Source organism: Impatiens glandulifera, chromosome 4 (assembly GCF_907164915.1).
Source record: "Impatiens glandulifera chromosome 4, dImpGla2.1, whole genome shotgun sequence".
NCBI lineage: Eukaryota > Viridiplantae > Streptophyta > Magnoliopsida > Ericales > Balsaminaceae > Impatiens > Impatiens glandulifera.
The window spans coordinates 55,382,922-55,399,963 of record NC_061865.1 but is presented as its reverse complement, the minus strand read 5'-3'; the positions used below and the strand labels follow the sequence as shown (position 1 = coordinate 55,399,963).

The following is a 17,042-nucleotide window of genomic DNA, read 5'->3' as shown; positions in this document are numbered from 1 at the left end:
ATAAGGGAATTGCCAAAGATAAATTATATAATAGGAAGGAAAGAGAGACTTGAACATCATCCTGATATAGAAGAAAGGGAAATTCAACCACGCATATTATTATTATTCCTTAATTTGAAGATATTGAATCTTATTAATTTAGAGGAACTCTTGAGTTTTGTTGGAGTGATGAACAATATGGACAACAATTACAAAAATCAACATGCACTCTTTCATCCTGATGATGATAAGGTAAGTTTTATTAATAATTTTGATTCCAAGTTAAAATATAGTATTAATGTTGTATAATTAATTGGGAATACTTAAATTATTAATATAATGTATTATATAAGGTAAATAAAAATGATTATATATAATATGTATATATGAGATTTGTTGTACATAATATGTATATAAATATATTTTGTATGCAGGTCTCATTTCCTTCCTTAGAAGAGTTGAGAATATATGAATTGCCAAAGATAAATTATATAGTAGGAGAGAGGGACGGAGGTAGAAAGGGACAGGGACATCATCGTCATCCTGATTATAATAAGAGATTTCCTGTATTAAGAGAGTTGAAGTTGCTCAATTTAAGCAATTTAATACATATGTATGAAATCAACCAGCAGCCAGGACTAGGAGTGATTTTATTTCAAAACTTGACATCCCTGAATGTTGGTGGATGTGGGGAATTGAGATATTTGTTTTCGGAGAATATAGGTAGAGTGGCTGCCAAGCACCTTGAGACTATAGAAATCTATAATTGTGGAATGATGGAAGTGGTGATGAAGAATATTGAGGATGATGATGATGATGATAATAAAACTGAAAGAAGAGGAAGTAATAATTCTGTCCACGGAAATAGTCGTCATTTCTTTCCACTCCTTGAGTATTTGAGACTTGGGAATCTATCAGGTTTGAGGAGCTTTAGTGATGTTGCTTATACTTGGGAGTTACCATCACTACAGTATCTAGAAGTATCATACTGTCCGAAGCTAGAGGCACTCTCTCCCGGCTATTTGGATTCTCCAAGGCTGAACACTCTTCGGTATAATTATTATAGAGAAGATGTAAATGTAAAGGATACTTGGAAAGGTGACGTAAACAGTGCTTGGCGTCATATCAAGGTACTCTCTCCCGGCTATTTGGATCCTACAATGGTGACCTCTCTTTGGTATAATTATTATAGAAAAGATGTAAATGTAAAGGATACTTGGAGAGGTGACGTAAACAGTGCTTAGCGTCATATCAAGGTACTCTCTCCTTCTCTCATTTAATTTGTAATGTTTCTTTCTGATAAGCTTTTATAATTAAATTAAGTTTACTTACTATTAATTTGTAGACATACAAAAAAGAAGAAGAAGAAGAACCAACTCGGAAACGTTTTCCTTTAGGGAGCAGGGGAATAGGCACAAAGTTGGTAGGAGATCAGGATGATCTCACCTCTTATTTATTAGGGTATTCTCTCTCCCTCTCATTTTCTTATAAATTAAGTTAAGTTGAGTTGACTACATTATTATTATTAATTTCTATACACAGGAAAAACAAGATGATTACTAATGATAAAGTATATATGTAATGGATGTCTGTCTGTCTCTTGCAGATCTTTAAAGACTTCATGAAACCTGTAAAATATGTTGTGTGTGCAGATCCTATTAATTAATTAATTAAGCAGCAGACTTTGTGTGTGCTATCATGGATGTTCTTGATTTGTTGTTTTATTTGTGTGGTTAACAATTGTTTGTAAAATATGTACTCAACAATTTCATCCTATTTTAAAATATGTATTTGGCTTTCTTTTCTTCATCTAGGATTAATCAATCAATTTCTTTCTATTCATTAAGACATTGGTACTTTCACATCTATCAACTTTTGTGATGTTGCTTATACTTGGGATTTGCCATCACTAGAAAATCTACAGAAGGAGAGTGTTTTATCTATCTTCTGCTGTGATCTTCTTATGATGAAACAAACTACAACAAGGCAAAAAAATAATCTACTTTTTCATTATAAAAAAGGCTGTTAATTCCAAGTGCCATAGCCAAGTCTGAACTATATCTATTGGCTAAGTATTTTGACCTTTTCTACTAATAACTATTTCCTCTTCATTACCTCTTCTAACAGCAACAGATGAAGAAGAAGAAGATTCGCTAATCCCTTCTTCTTCTACTGATGCAACAGTCTTCTTCTTCTTCTGCACATGTTCCTCAACCGCCGTCTCCTCCTTCTTGTTGTCAGAAGCCACCTTTCTTTGATGGAAAGTCTCCTGAATCTTGGTCACCCCTTTCTCCACAGGCTCAATTGCCTGATTTATGGTCAACACCACATCCTTTACAACCTACACACACCATTATTAATTATACACCGTACATACATACATACATACATACTGCATAACATCAAATCTTTCTTACATGTTGACCGCCACCCACAACAATATCCTGAATGCTCTCTTTCACACTCGTCCCCGGGCACTTCACCTCTGTTTCTTTCTTTTCTATAACGGCCCCTTTTCCTTCTTTCTCTTTTGATGCTGCTTTTATCGTTTCTCTGGTGCTGATGATCTTTCCGTAATCAGACTGTTGCTGTTCGAGGCCTGAACGATATGGCTTCACCGGAAACACAAATATGTGAGCAACAGCCGCTACAGCCATCTACCAAAACCAACCACAATGCTTGAATCCATTAGTTACCATTTTACCAGTTTTACCTGAACCACAATAATTAATGCATGCATGGGTTATGGAGATTCAGGGGAAAAAATTATACACAAATAAGCTCTTATTCATCTTTGAAGTACCGACTACTTTACCAATTTGTAACAACCAGAAGAGGGTGAGATAACATAATGCAAGACAAACGATAATGGAATAGCCTAAGACCTTATATGAGAAAGCTTGAAGAACCTTCTAGCCGATTATGAAAGGGTTTGCCTTTCAGCTACAAATTCAACATAATAACCCAAAGACATAAAATGGCTCATGGCCTTAGTGGAATATAATATAATAACATGTGACATGAAAATTATTTCATGTCAAATGATTGTGGTGGCTGAGAAATGAACTTATTCCAAGCTAAAGTGACATTATTGAACACAAGAAAAGAAGACACACCTCGATACAAATCAAGAAGTCCTGCAGCCCAGTCTGTATTTTTTCTTCTTTTGGCAGCACCCCGAAAGAACACAACAAAGCAATGCCCACGCCTTGCCACCATGTTGCAAACACGATGGCTTTAAAGCTGATAAACTTTGCAAGAGGCTTTATTGGTCTTAGTGTCTCATGTGTTACATTGTAGAACTGCACAAGGCAGTATAATGCCCACATCTGGCTGAAATTCAGTACGACAGCCATGTATGGGTACCTGTAGTAGAATAATCATCAGGGAAGAAAACTTTTTTTTTTTCAATTTGAAGAACCACAAATGCAAAACTAATACAATTTACCCGAGCAAGTCAAATTTTGATTAACTTGTTCATTGAAATGACGTGCACTTACCTAAAATGAACCTACGATAACAATTAAGTTGGCAATGAAGTAACCATACCCGTAATACCACTTGAACTCCCCATCACCATACACATCAAAGAGCTCCAGTATGAATGCCAGAAATGCACACAATGTCTTCAAAATCATCTAAATCAAAGCCTCCAAATAGTCAGATTTTTAAAAGCCCGGACATGTATGAATAAGTTTTTACAAAGTCGCTAACAAATAAAGCCCAGAAATTTCACAAAAGAAGATTTGTATAACTCACATATTGAACAAGACCAAATTTTTCTATATTTAACAAGTCTTTTCCAAGCAAACAAGGCCTCCTGAAAAAGTTGCAAAATGCTTTTGGATTCTTAGGTACTTCACCTTCCTCTTTTAACAATCTTTCATTTAGCATTTTTCTTGATTCATCTTCAAGCAGCTCTACCACCCTTCTCTCGCCACCTACAATAAAATTTCATGTTTTTAACCAAACAAAAGTGACAATTGCAATCTCAATGGTTGCCTAAGAACTTGCAGAAGCAAAGATGACTATCCTCTTATCAATATTCAATAATAATAAGAAAAATGGTCAACATTATTAGACAAACTTTCTTGTACCATAGCTGTGTATGTTTAGTGAATAATCAGTCACTCAATTCCATCCTTATGATTCAGAATGATCACACAGAATTGAAAACAATGACAGATCCTTAAATGCAAGAGGACAGTAATATTTCGTAAAGCACTTTCTTTTTAGAAAATAAATGAGAAATAGCATGACACCCCACAGTCATTGTCCCCGCTTAAACTCAAAACGCTTTCAGATGAAATCAAACCCGTGACATTTTGATCTCTTAAACCGACACTTACCACTTGGGCTACCTCAATCAAATTAAAGTAGAGAAGTGAGACATTGTAACACTCACCGAGACATGCAATCAAGTAGCTCCCAAAAGAATATAGTGCAAATGCTTCATAGCAATTTCTTAAAATGTCACATACAAGAGACAACCTTGGATTCCACAAGGAAACAATCTGGAAAAAAATATCAACCAGCCAATCAAATAGAAAGACTAAAACTCATAACCACTTTCAAAAATTCCTATAAACAATCATATAGCCAAAACAATTACATTATTGAAACAATTAGCAATGTATGAATCATAAATAACAGTCAATTGAAGAAAATGATAAATTAATCTTACCGACTCTGTAGCATATATAGGAACAATAAGAAGAACAGCCACTATCCACTTCTGTTCCTGTAAATGATGGAAATTCATAAAAATATAAAAATCAAACAAAAAGTATATGAAAGAAACGGTTGATTGAGAAGATTAAACGAAGAACATACTGCAGGTTTAGTGTATGATCTAAGGTGGCTGAATATAAGATGAATGGAAAGGAGTAATGATACGAGAACTAAGCATGCTGCGAAGATGAGAGCCGGTCGGTGTAGATATCTGTATGCGTTATGATGTAGAAATCCATCTTCCACGTCGATCATCGAGAAAAACGTAAGAGAAACGAAATGCATTATTGATGAATCTGGTGATTCATTTGCAGCGTACCTTTGAATGAAAGATGAGAATGCGGAATTCGTTTCAGTTTCAAATAATCTTCGTAAACCTAACGCTGACTGCGGCAGGAGATGAGGATTGACGAAGAGGCATACAGATTTTCGGATGGAGTGTGTGTGAGAGAGAGAAGAGAGAGAAGAGAGAGGAGAGAGATGACAGGTGGCATGTTATCAAGGTGACACGTTTTGAGATTCGGAAGGAGAGAAGAGGTAGTTGATAACGGTGTAACAAATTCATTTCCATATTGTCAAATTAAAAGGTTATATAGTTTAAAACAAATAAGATGATCCAATCAAATATCATATTTACACAGAAAGAATGATAAATTAATTTAACATTCTTAAACAAGAAAACACTTTTGTACTTATGAAAAATAACATCTGATCGTGACAGGTCGAAAAATTCACTCGAAAATCTGCTAGATGTCGTGTGAACAATGAGATTTACAACTGGATCGTTAGAAAAAAATGAATAAGTAGAATTATATGTACTTGTTTCGAGTACGATCAGCGTGTTTGATAAGAGTAGTATTAGGATATGTGACACCTGAAAAGTTCTCATGACGCACTTCATGTTCTCATTGACGCACTTCATATATTAACCCACCAAGTTTAAAGTAACTTAATGGTAAAAATCTTCTTAAAAGACGAAAATATCACGGGTTCGATGAAGCGGGGAGTAATGGCTAGGGACGGCAATAGGGCAATTCGGGGCGGAAAATGCATTTATCATCCCGCCCACATTTTTATTTCAGAGATTTTCATTCAATTTATAAAATATTTTAAAAACAATAAAATTATATGAAATAATTTTTTAATATAATATATATTATAATATATTAAAATTTTATATGATTATAAAAAATAAAATTCATATAAAATATAAAATATAAAATATAATGAATAAATAAATAATAAATTTATTAATAATTTTATATATTAAATAATAAATAAGATAAGTGATTTTATATAATTGTGTTCAGAACAAAATCGAGATGAGTAATAAATTGTCATCAATCAATCCATCCATGAGGGTGTAATGCTAGTTCTCCTTAACTATAATAAATAAATAATAATAAAACAATGAATTAATGAAATTATTGAGCCATTTTATACGTATAATAAAACATCATCCACTTGATCAAACAACAATTAACATCACTTACAATTCCACTAATAAGCATGAAACAGAGATGAAAACAATCTCATTCATACACTTTCTTTTCACCATTAATACTGCTGCCCTTGAAACATTTTCTTCACAAACCCTTGTAAAGAGCCACCGAGCCCCGCATTAACTGCTTCAGCCAAATTCTTTGCCTGCCAGGGACATTATATCTCATGTTGATGAGATGAAAAACCCGCTATAAAAGTGAATTAGTGATTGAAAATTTAATTACCTCTTGAAATGTCTTTTTTAAATCAAAAGCATCCTTAACTCGCCCATCTAGAAATGCCCAAGTATCACGAAAATCTGCAATAATTTCAAAGAGCATCAATGTAAACCAGCTAAATATAAGAAAAAAGATACACCACAAGATGCAGAAAACAGACCTGGGGAATTGTCAGTCAGCATGTACACCTCAGTTGATGAATATATTGTACCAAGAACAGTCCTTTTTGCATACCAATCGATGTCGTTTGAATCATCACCAGCAGCATGCCAGATCTCATCTGCTAACATTGCTCGCTGCTTAAAACTTGAAGGAAGATTTTGAGGTTGTGCCTTAAGAAAACAGAAATTCATATAAAGACACTTTTAAAGTTTGTTGGGTCATCAAAATGAGGATGGTCGGTCAAGAGTTTACCTGTATGCTTAATGCTTGAGGCCATTTAGATATGAAGGGAGCTTGCATTTCTAAACGAATTCTGACAAGTTTTGAGATTCGTTCACTGGGTATGAGGTTCTTTATCTCTTTGTCTGAATCGATTGTGTCGATAAGCTTTTGTAGACACTCGTCCATGAAAAACTGGGATGAGGAATTAAAGCCAAATGAAAATACAGTTTCAATTCAGCTTCTAAGCAAGTTATTATATGGAAATAGAGATTGGAACGCAGTATATCTGATCACTCTCAACTCAAATCAGATAAACTGTATTTAGATATTTGGAATTGGCATTCAAGCTAAACGAATTTAAATTTCTAAACGAATTCTGACAAATTTTGAGATTCGTTTACTGGGTATGAGGTTCTTTATCTGTCGATAAGCTTTTGTAGACACTCCCATGAAGAACTGGGATGAGGAATTAAAGTAAAATGAAAATACAGTTTCAATTCATCTTCTAAGCAAGTTATTATATTGAAATGGAGATGGAACGCGGTAAATCTGATCACTTTAAACTCAAACTAAACGAATTCAAATTTCAAATCAAAACCCTTATTTTAAGTCCATACACAAACAACATAACTGGTATAGTTCCCTCTATTCCAATGCCAAATCTCACTTCTAAGTTCTAACCAAACAAACACACGAGCTTTTCCATAATCTAACTGCACGAATGAGAAAGTAACTCACACATATAGCCTCCCATTACAGAGTTGCATTACTAGCAGTACCATCAAGTGCATGTAAACAATTTCAAGCCACAAATGAAAATAGATATACCTCCACAAGTGCAGCTTCTTTTCTGGGAAGAGAACCGATTATGGAAGGAGATAAACCAGCTTCCCTAGCTCCTGCAACCAAGGCCGCTTCTGTCCAACCAAACCTATGCTGAAGCCAACATAAAGAAACCATTTTTAATACATCTCAAATAGAAATAAATCAAAATGATCCATTAGGTTACAAACCCATCTCCAATTAGTTGAAGAAATGCATAAAGATACACGGATTGACCATTTAAAAACTATTGCATGCCAATTAATTCCAAATAACGATAGAAAAAAAAGAGGATACGAACCACATGACGAAGTGAAGCACTCAGGACACGACTTTGTTCTTCTAGGTATCTAGCCGGTCCTCGCGTCTCTCTGGAAGTATGTTCATCGAAGCGGCGGTGAGATTCATCCGACGTCGAAGTTGAAGATGAAGATTCGGTAAGAATCACAGGCTCTGGCAGCGGATTAGGTCTGTGATCGTGTGTAAACGACGATAAAGAGAAACATAGCGGCGAATGCACAGAAGTTCGATTGATTGGGATCCGCGAACGCGCGATTAGAAGGCGATTTGCGGCCGCTCGATACATTTCTCGATCGCTGGTGCCGGAAAAACTTCTACGTTTTCTCTATGCTTTTCTTAATGAAGGTTATTTGAAACGAATAATATATTTAGACAAATATTTTCATAGGTGAGTAAATATATCCCTGTATTTTGTTTATGATTAAAATAACCCCAATAGTTTAGTAAATAATACCCATTGTAGCTATGTTTTTAATTTTTTAATGAACAGGAGATGAAATTGATATAGAATTATCCATGTATGTGATTTGATCGTTTTATATTTTAATATAGAGAGTGGAATTATAAGTTTAAAATATAATTATGAAAGTAGAAAACTAGAAGGGTGTATAAGCTATTTTAGTAGAGTATGAGGGTATTATTTTTTCTTTTGCTATTTGTGATCTGAGATTGACACCTTGAACGTTGACGTGGCAGTTAGATGGAAGCTCAACATGTCACCCAAAATGACCACTCATTCTCTTCTAAAAATACGTTAAGGAATCTATAAAAAAAAAAAAATTAAATATTTTTGCTAATGTCTTATGAAAATGTTGATTTAAATAAAATTATATTATAAAAGTTTTCTTATAAATTCTGAATGTTAAAAATATATATAAATATAATATAAATAATCTGTAATCCTAAAAACACATTCAATTTAAATGGTATGTAATGGTATGGGAGTGAAATGATATATCACTTCTTTTATACAAAAAAATATATATATATAATTTAAGTAATATTATCGCTCTCTCAATTTATTGGTTGGTTTACCGATGGATAAGAGACGTGTGAAAATATGATTGAGATTTATGATCGGTAACAAAAAATCGTGAAGTCCCGAAATTAAATGTTAATTAGGATTCATGGTTGGTTTACCGTGAGATAAGAGTCGTGTGAACGTGTAATTAAAATCTATGATTGATTTGTCAAGGGATAAAATGATATTGATTGACTGAAGTGTGAGGTCATAAAATTAGAGGTCAATTGATGTTTGAAAGTTTGAGGTCACAATATAAAGAGATCAATTAGGATTTTAATGGTTAGTTTGACGAGAGATAAAAGATGTGTGTGTGTGTGAGGTCACGATATTAGTAATGAGAGTTGTCCATTGGAAAATGAATATTGGTGGTTAATTATGTGAATGAAATGATTGTTTGACTGAAGTGTGAGAGTGAGATCACAAGACAAGAGATCGATTGGATTAGTGGTTGGTTTGCCGAATTGAGGATAAAAAGATCGCGGTAATGATATGATATGGGATGATTGATGTACAAAACACTCGAAGTGAGGTCTCGAGATTAGTAATGAGAGGTTAATTAGAGAATAAAAAATATTGGTGATTAAATATCTAAATGAGATTATTGATTTATCGAAGAAGTAAAGGTAAAAAAACTAATGATATGATGAGATTGTTGGTTAGCAAAAAGTGAAGGTAAAAGATATTAGTACTATTAAAATAGTTTGGTACAGAAATGAAGGCACGAGATTAATAATATGATATGTCTATTAGATACGAAATGATAATATTGGTTGACAGAGAAATGAGAGTAAAATGACGAAAAAGAAGAACTCAGTGAGCTGGAAAAAAAAATTAAATGAATGTCTTTTTATAAAATTTGTTATTAATTATATTTTTTTAATTAATAACGATGAAAAAGAAAGAAGATAACTACTATGTTGTCCCTACAATAAAAGCCCTAATGTTCAAAAGAGGTTGATGAAGAAGGAGGCCCTAAGAGCCTATACACATACATATGTATAAATATGTGTCACATCAGTTGTCACATCAACATCAAAAAGTAAATTATACCTATCAATTTATACTTCTATTTCCCAATCATCTCATGTATAATTGTTATCAATTAAAAAGCAACAATTTTACATTTTTAGTGAAAAAGTAAACAACATGTTATGTCGGGACTGACTTGCTTTTCTTCATTTGTTACCGTAAATATTTGCTCCTCTCATTTCTCTCTCCATAATTATGCCTATACTCTCATTCATGTACTCAGGTACAATTTGTCTCCACGTTAGATTTCTACCCACCGATGGGGATGCTTTAATGTTCAAAAGAGGTTGACGACGAAGGAGGATGAAAGCAGAGGTTGACGACGAAGGAGGATGAAAGCGCTGATATTGATAACGACAACAAAGATGTGAGTATTGTTTATTAACTATGTAAAAGTAAATTTTATTTATGCTAATGTAATCTTAAAATACATTAAATTAAAATTTAATGTTTATGATTCAACTTTTAATTTTATTACCATTTAATTTAAATTAAAGCTTTATCCACACTTAATCATAATAAATTCCGTCTTATCAACTTCATCTTCTTCAAAAACTAATTTTATGAAACTTTCTAACTCGAAAAATAACACCATACAAAATACCATTGGACCAATAGCAGCTTCTTATGGGAAGGATTAGAAGATGATCATGAAATAAGTTCCAATATCAAATGAAACAAAGATTTACCCAATAATTTGAATGAGTGCCTAAAAGATGAAAGTAACCATAATCACATGTCTATTTCCTTTTAAACCAAACGAAAATTCTAAATTCAAACTTTTAACCATGTTTAAATGACAAAATATATAGATCACCATAAACAATCACATAACAAGTTTCTTAAATCAACAACAAAATACTTTGATGATATTCCTTACCTGGGAAATAAGTTTTTACTGATATTACAGTTATACCTGGGAAATAAGTTTTTACTGATATTACAGTTATACATAAAGAACATCTTCAAGATTCAATACTGGAATTGTCAAAATCCTCCCCTTTTTCGGTTTTCTCATCTTCTCTTCTATCCAACAAGCTGCCCAACTTGAACATAAGTCTCTTTGAATTTGAATTCCCAGTTCAATAAGATTTCGGGGTGAATCTCACCGAGACCCTTAATGTTACCAGTTCGGTCTTTTGGATAGGACATGAGAGCTAAGACTCTGCTTGCATCCCTGCCTCTTGCATCCCTGCCTGCAAATGAAGCATATGGCCCGCCAGGTCCAAAATACCTCCTGCACGAACAAAATTTAAAATCTAGTTCGAATTTGGTTTGTCATCATCCAACCTAAAATCTAGTTTATGATCCAACTTAAGATCCAGCTATACTATTATACCAAATGATAGAAAAATTGAAAAATTCTAGTACAAATTTGTTGTCCAACCAAAAAGATCAAAATTCCAAATGAACTGTGATCTGTTTCAGACACACTTCTTTTTTTACCAAACAAAAAGCCATGTTTGATCTTGAGTTGTTTATATAACTAAGTGGTTTTAACTTATTGCAAATAATCTTACTTGATGTAAGAAATGGATTTTGTTTAGGAAACGCGGTTATAGTGATTACATTGTTTTTTTGGTTGTCATTAGTAGCACTAAATAAATTATCACTAAAGTTTAACTTCATGTTCAAAAACTGTTTGATTCGAATCTTTTCTTCTCGTTGCTTTTTGTTCCAACCGGTTTATTACAGATTCATTTGATAGCTAATGGAAGTTAACCCGATTGTGGAAGCCAACCATGACCAGAGTCCAATGAAGGGGTCCCAAATCCTCATTTCTTCTTCTTTCATTCTTTTTAATGACATAAACTTTGTTAAACAAAATAGAGGTTTAACCATCTGAATGGCGTGATTGATAAGTAGATTATTGATTGAATAGTGAGTTATTTGATATTAATCTCAAATAACACACATCAAAGAGGGCTGAATGATGATTTGAAATCATGTAATATCTTCAAATACACAAATAGAACAATTGATGTTTCAGGTAAAGACTTAACTTTTTGAATGTTTAACATATGCAAGATTTATTGTTTTTTTCAATCTGAATATGAACAGCTTGACATTGGGTTCTCCTAAACACACAGTTATACTTTATCTAATCTGGGTTTTAAACAGATGGAGCAGATGACTTAAGCAACTTAGAATATCAAGCAAGAAAATAAGAAAGAACTAACCTAGAGCGTGATACGTCGAAAACCTGACCATTGATAGCGATAAGCAAAGGCTTCTTATAATCAGATCCATCGTATGATCTGAGTTCCTCCTTGGTGACTTCACCCATATAAACGGGGTCGAGAAAAGCGTAGGGGTTCTCACGGCGAACGGCGGAGTGATCGGTTGTCGACACGAACATTCCGCATACAACCTTGTAAGCAACAACTATTATGGCTAGTATCGTGAAGAATGCTGCCGGAGATAGACCTGTGTACGCGCCGATAAAATCGCTCAAAGTCGAATACAACCCCATTTTGACTAACTCTCTGAATTCTCCCGCTTCTTCTTACTTTCTATCTTCCGAAAGGAGACACTTAAACTCCCCAAAATAATCCCAATTTGATACTTAAGCTTTTATGGTATATTTATAATGAATCTTATACTTATTTTAATTAAATTTCAGCATGCAATATTAATATTAATATTAATATTAATATTAATATTATTATTATTATTATAAAAGAAGTTAGGTAAAAGGAACATATTTATTTTATTTTTATCAGATAAAACTAGGGATGACAATGGGTATCCGTATACCCGATATCTGTGGGTTCGGATATTTTAAATCGGGTTTGGGGTCGGAGATGGAGAGTGAAAAATGGTACCCGATCGGGTTCGGGGATGGGGAGTGTTGGAAACCCAAACTCGATACTCGAATATATTAAATATTAATATATATTAATAAAATTTAAGTGACTTATCAAATTCCAACTACTAACTAAATAACTATCATTAAATAAATATATTAATTATTTTATCATTACTCTTAAGTCTTAACATCATTTCCTACATACATCATGCACACGCTTAACATAATTTCATTAATTTGTAATAAAAATTTCTCTCGTCTTCAACTTCTATTTTCTTCAACTTCTTCTTCAACCTAAGTTACATAACTATTATGCAATTAAGTAATGTTTTCAATTTGTTCTTCAACTTTTACAATCTTATATTTATTTATTTACTTACTTAATTTTCAATATTTATTTTGTAGCTTCATTTTCTGTTTTAACAGCAACAAAGTTGATTTTTTCTGTAAAATCTACATGACTACGAGTCTAAACACAAATAGGTAAATAATACTTTCATTATTTATAAACTTTTTATTTAATATGTGGAATCTCTTCAATACTAGACATAACATATATATACGACAAAAGATTTAGGCATACTTTCATTATATACAACTAGAAAAAATTTCGTGCGATGCACACGGATAAGGATAAAAATAAAATAAATTAAAAAAATTATAATAATATTTATTCAATGTTTAAAATTATTAAAATAAAAAATATAACGCTCTAATTTCACATTTTATTCACTTCGATAAAACAACTTATTTTCTCACATGTTTCATCACATATTTTTTTCGAATGAATCTCTAATTTCGTGACTTTACACTTTCACTTTGTCAATCAAATATTTGATTCATATTTTTTAATAATTAGCATCGTGACCTCACACTTTGGTCAATTAAATATTTGATTCATATTTCTGTAACCACTTTCAAATGATACCGGTCTATTATCCCTCGACAAACCAAATCTCAATCACATTTGGTTAAAAGTTGTACTTTTTTGTTAGGTTGCAAGTTCGAAACCTACAAATAATATTTTTAAATTTATTTTTAACCGTTTTAAGTTTATGGGCGGGTTAACCCACAATCCGACCCAAGTATCCATTTACTCTCACATAAATATCCAAATTAACCACAGCTCTCGACCCGGCAATCCGGACACTTTAAAAATTAAGCATCATTATATATATATATATAGATTAGTTAGTTAAAAATTTGAACTTTTATTGTTAAAATGTTTCACGTTCATCAAATTGGTGTTGAATCTTAAATATAAAGTGTTGTTAGCCTAGTTGGTTAAAGGTTGTACTTGTTTTGTTAGGTTGCAAGTTCGAAACCTACAAATAACATTATTAAATTTATTTTTAACCGTTTTAAGTTTATGGGCGGGTCAACCCACAATCCGACCCAAGTATCCATTTACTCTCACATAAATATCCAAATTAACCACATCTCTCGACCCGGCAATCCGGACACTTTAAAAATTAAGCATTATATATATATAGATTAGTTAGTTAAAAATTTGAAATTTTATTGTTAAAATGTCTCGCGTTCATCAAATTTGGTGTTGAATCTTAAATATAAAGTGTTGTTAGCCTAGTTGGTTAAAGAGTTGTACTTTTTTTTAGGTTGCAAGTTCGAAACCTACAAATAATATTTTTAAATTTATTTTTAACCGTTTTAAGTTTATGGCCGGGTCAACCCACAATCCGACCCAAATATCCATTTACTCTCACATAAATATCCAAATTAACCACAGCTCTCGACCCGGCAATCCGGACATTTTAAAAATTAAGTATCATTATATATATATATTAGTTAGTTAAAAATTTGAACTTTTATTGTTAAAATGTTTCGCGTTCATCAAATTTGGTGTTGAATCTTAAATATAAAGTGTTGTTAGCCTAGTTGGTTAAAGGGTTGTACTTGTTTTTGTTAGGTTGCAAGTTCGAAACCTACAAATAACATTATTAAATTTATTTTTAACCATTTTAAGTTTATGGGCGGGTCAACCCACAATCCGACTCAAGTATCCATTTACAAGTATCCATTTAATCTCACATAAATATCCAAATTAATCACATCTCTCGATCCGACAATCCGGACACTTTAAAAATTAAGCATTATTATATATATATAGATATGTCTATCAGTTATTTGACTTAAATTAAATAAACCGCATCAAACATTATACAAATTTATCCAAGTGTTAAATAGATTTTCACAACTAAGTTATAAATTATAATAAAATATTAATATTATTAAATATTTTTTATGAAATAATTTATAATTTAATAAAGTAATTCAATAAATAAATTTATTTTTTATAAAGGCAAAAATAAAGGGTCAAACGAGTTTTTTTTAAAGAATATTAAAAGTTCTTTATATTTAGTTCAATGTATTAGTTTAAAAATATTATGTTTAACTATATTTAGAGAATAATAGTCCAACATATTACTTATTTATTTTTATAAATATTTTTAGAAAAATATTAATATATAAAATCAGGTAAAAAATTATATTAATCCTTAAGGTATGTTATTAGTCTATTTTGTATTTGTTAATGTTGATTGTTTTTTATTGATTTTGTAGGTTGTAATTAAATATGTTGAAGAATGTATTCAGAATGATGTTTTTTATGAGAACTAATTTAATAATTTTTGAAGTTTTTGTGTTTAACTAAGAATTATGTTTTATCACTTTTAAGTTTATTTGTATTTTTTAGTATGGATGAATTTATATTATGTAGTATGAATAAATTTATATTTTATAGTGTGGATGATTTTCTGTTTAAGGATATAATATTTATTAATAGTTTTAGGTTAATTATATTTTGTAGTAACATATTATATTTAATTTATATAATTTTAGTTAATTAAAATATAATTTTTTAATATTTAATATCGGGTAATAGGGTACCTGTCGGGGATCGGGTACCCGATAAATCGGGGATGGGGATATAAATAGAGATACCCGTTGGGTTCGGGGTCGGGGTCGGGTAGTAATTTAAAAATCGAGTTCGGGGATGGGTACTTCACTACTCGGCGGGTAGGGTACCCGTTGCCATCCCTAGATAAAACTCATTAATTTAATATTTTGATATTATTAATTTTAAAATTATTTATTAAAATTATGTTTCTTTTTTTTCGATCTATATAATTTTATAAGTTTTTTAATCATGTAATTGAGTATCTGTTGGGGATTAGGTACCCGAAGAATCGGGGATGGGGATAGAAGTAAGTATACTTGTTGTCATCCCTACCTTCACTATCCGGCGAGTACCCGACGAATCGAGGATGGAGATAGGTACACGTCGGGGATTGGATACCCGACGAATCGGGGATGGAATGAAGTAGATATATTTGTTGTCATCCCTACCTTCACTATTCGGGGTACCCGACAAATCGAGGATGGAGATGGGTACTCGACGAATCGAGATCAAGTAGTAAATGAAAATCGGGTTCTAGAATGAACACTTCATTGTCCGCCAAATAGAATAACCGTTGTCATTCCTACATTCACTATTCGACGGTGCCCGACGAATCGAGGATGAAGATGGGTACCCGACAAATCGAGATCAAGTAGTAAATGAAAATCAGGTTCGGGAATGAACACTTCATGTCCGCCGGATAAAATAACCGTTGTCATCCCTACCTTCACTATTCGGTGGGTACCCGACGAATCGAGGATGGAGATGGGTACCCGGCGAATCAAGATTAAGTAGTAAATGAAAATCGAGTTCGGAAATGAACACTTTATTGTCCGCCGGATAGAATAATCGTTGTCATCCCTACCTTCATCCAATTTTATAAATGAAATTGACATTTCTTCCGTAAAATAATAAAGATATAGTTTCATTATCTCAAACTCACGAGGTTAACCACCTTAAATCGGGTAAAATAATAAGGATATAATTTCATTATCTCAAAATCACGAGTTAACCACCTTAAATCACATTTCCCAATACACAAATTGTTCCGGCTTCAAATAACAACATTATCTTTAAAATAATAATTTAACACCTACTAAACTAGTTCGAAATTTTAGATTGGATTTGAAAGAATTGTGTTAGCCACCATCATCGAAATAAACTAGGAAAAAAACAGATGCATGACTTAATCAATTAATTAAGAAAGATGACATATATATTGTCGCATAAATATGCAAAAGATTAATCTATTGAATTAGAAAATTATATAAAACAGGACAGAGGAAAAATGACTTGATCCTTTTAACATGAAATACAAAGTACAAA

At 32.2% G+C, this 17,042-nt stretch overlaps 3 protein-coding genes across 3 annotated transcripts; all 3 read right to left on the bottom strand.

Moving 5' to 3' along the window:
• Positions 1-1,962: 1,962 nt before the first annotated feature.
• Positions 1,963-5,061, bottom strand: LOC124933918 (protein LAZ1 homolog 2). The gene is made up of 8 exons (XM_047474362.1): positions 4,813-5,061; positions 4,664-4,720; positions 4,385-4,493; positions 3,739-3,920; positions 3,529-3,617; positions 3,096-3,345; positions 2,397-2,636; positions 1,963-2,320 (listed from the first exon to the last, which is right to left on the bottom strand). The coding sequence occupies exons 1-8, from the start codon at positions 4,993-4,995 to the stop codon at positions 2,048-2,050; spliced, it is 1,383 nt and encodes a 460-aa protein (XP_047330318.1). The 5' UTR covers positions 4,996-5,061; the 3' UTR covers positions 1,963-2,047.
• Positions 5,062-6,103: 1,042 nt separating this feature from the next.
• LOC124935672 (ubiquinone biosynthesis protein COQ9-A, mitochondrial) lies at positions 6,104-8,257 on the bottom strand. Its single transcript, XM_047476088.1, has 6 exons — positions 7,939-8,257; positions 7,644-7,751; positions 6,846-7,007; positions 6,592-6,763; positions 6,438-6,511; positions 6,104-6,357 (listed from the first exon to the last, which is right to left on the bottom strand). Exons 1-6 carry the CDS (start codon positions 8,221-8,223, stop codon positions 6,268-6,270), a joined length of 891 nt encoding a protein of 296 aa, XP_047332044.1. The 5' UTR covers positions 8,224-8,257; the 3' UTR covers positions 6,104-6,267.
• A 2,528-nt stretch (positions 8,258-10,785) lies between these two features.
• On the bottom strand, positions 10,786-12,506 carry LOC124937022 (membrane steroid-binding protein 2-like). The gene is made up of 2 exons (XM_047477537.1): positions 12,171-12,506; positions 10,786-11,227 (listed from the first exon to the last, which is right to left on the bottom strand). The coding sequence occupies exons 1-2, from the start codon at positions 12,461-12,463 to the stop codon at positions 11,017-11,019; spliced, it is 504 nt and encodes a 167-aa protein (XP_047333493.1). The 5' UTR covers positions 12,464-12,506; the 3' UTR covers positions 10,786-11,016.
• Between the last annotated feature and the right edge of the window lie 4,536 nt (positions 12,507-17,042).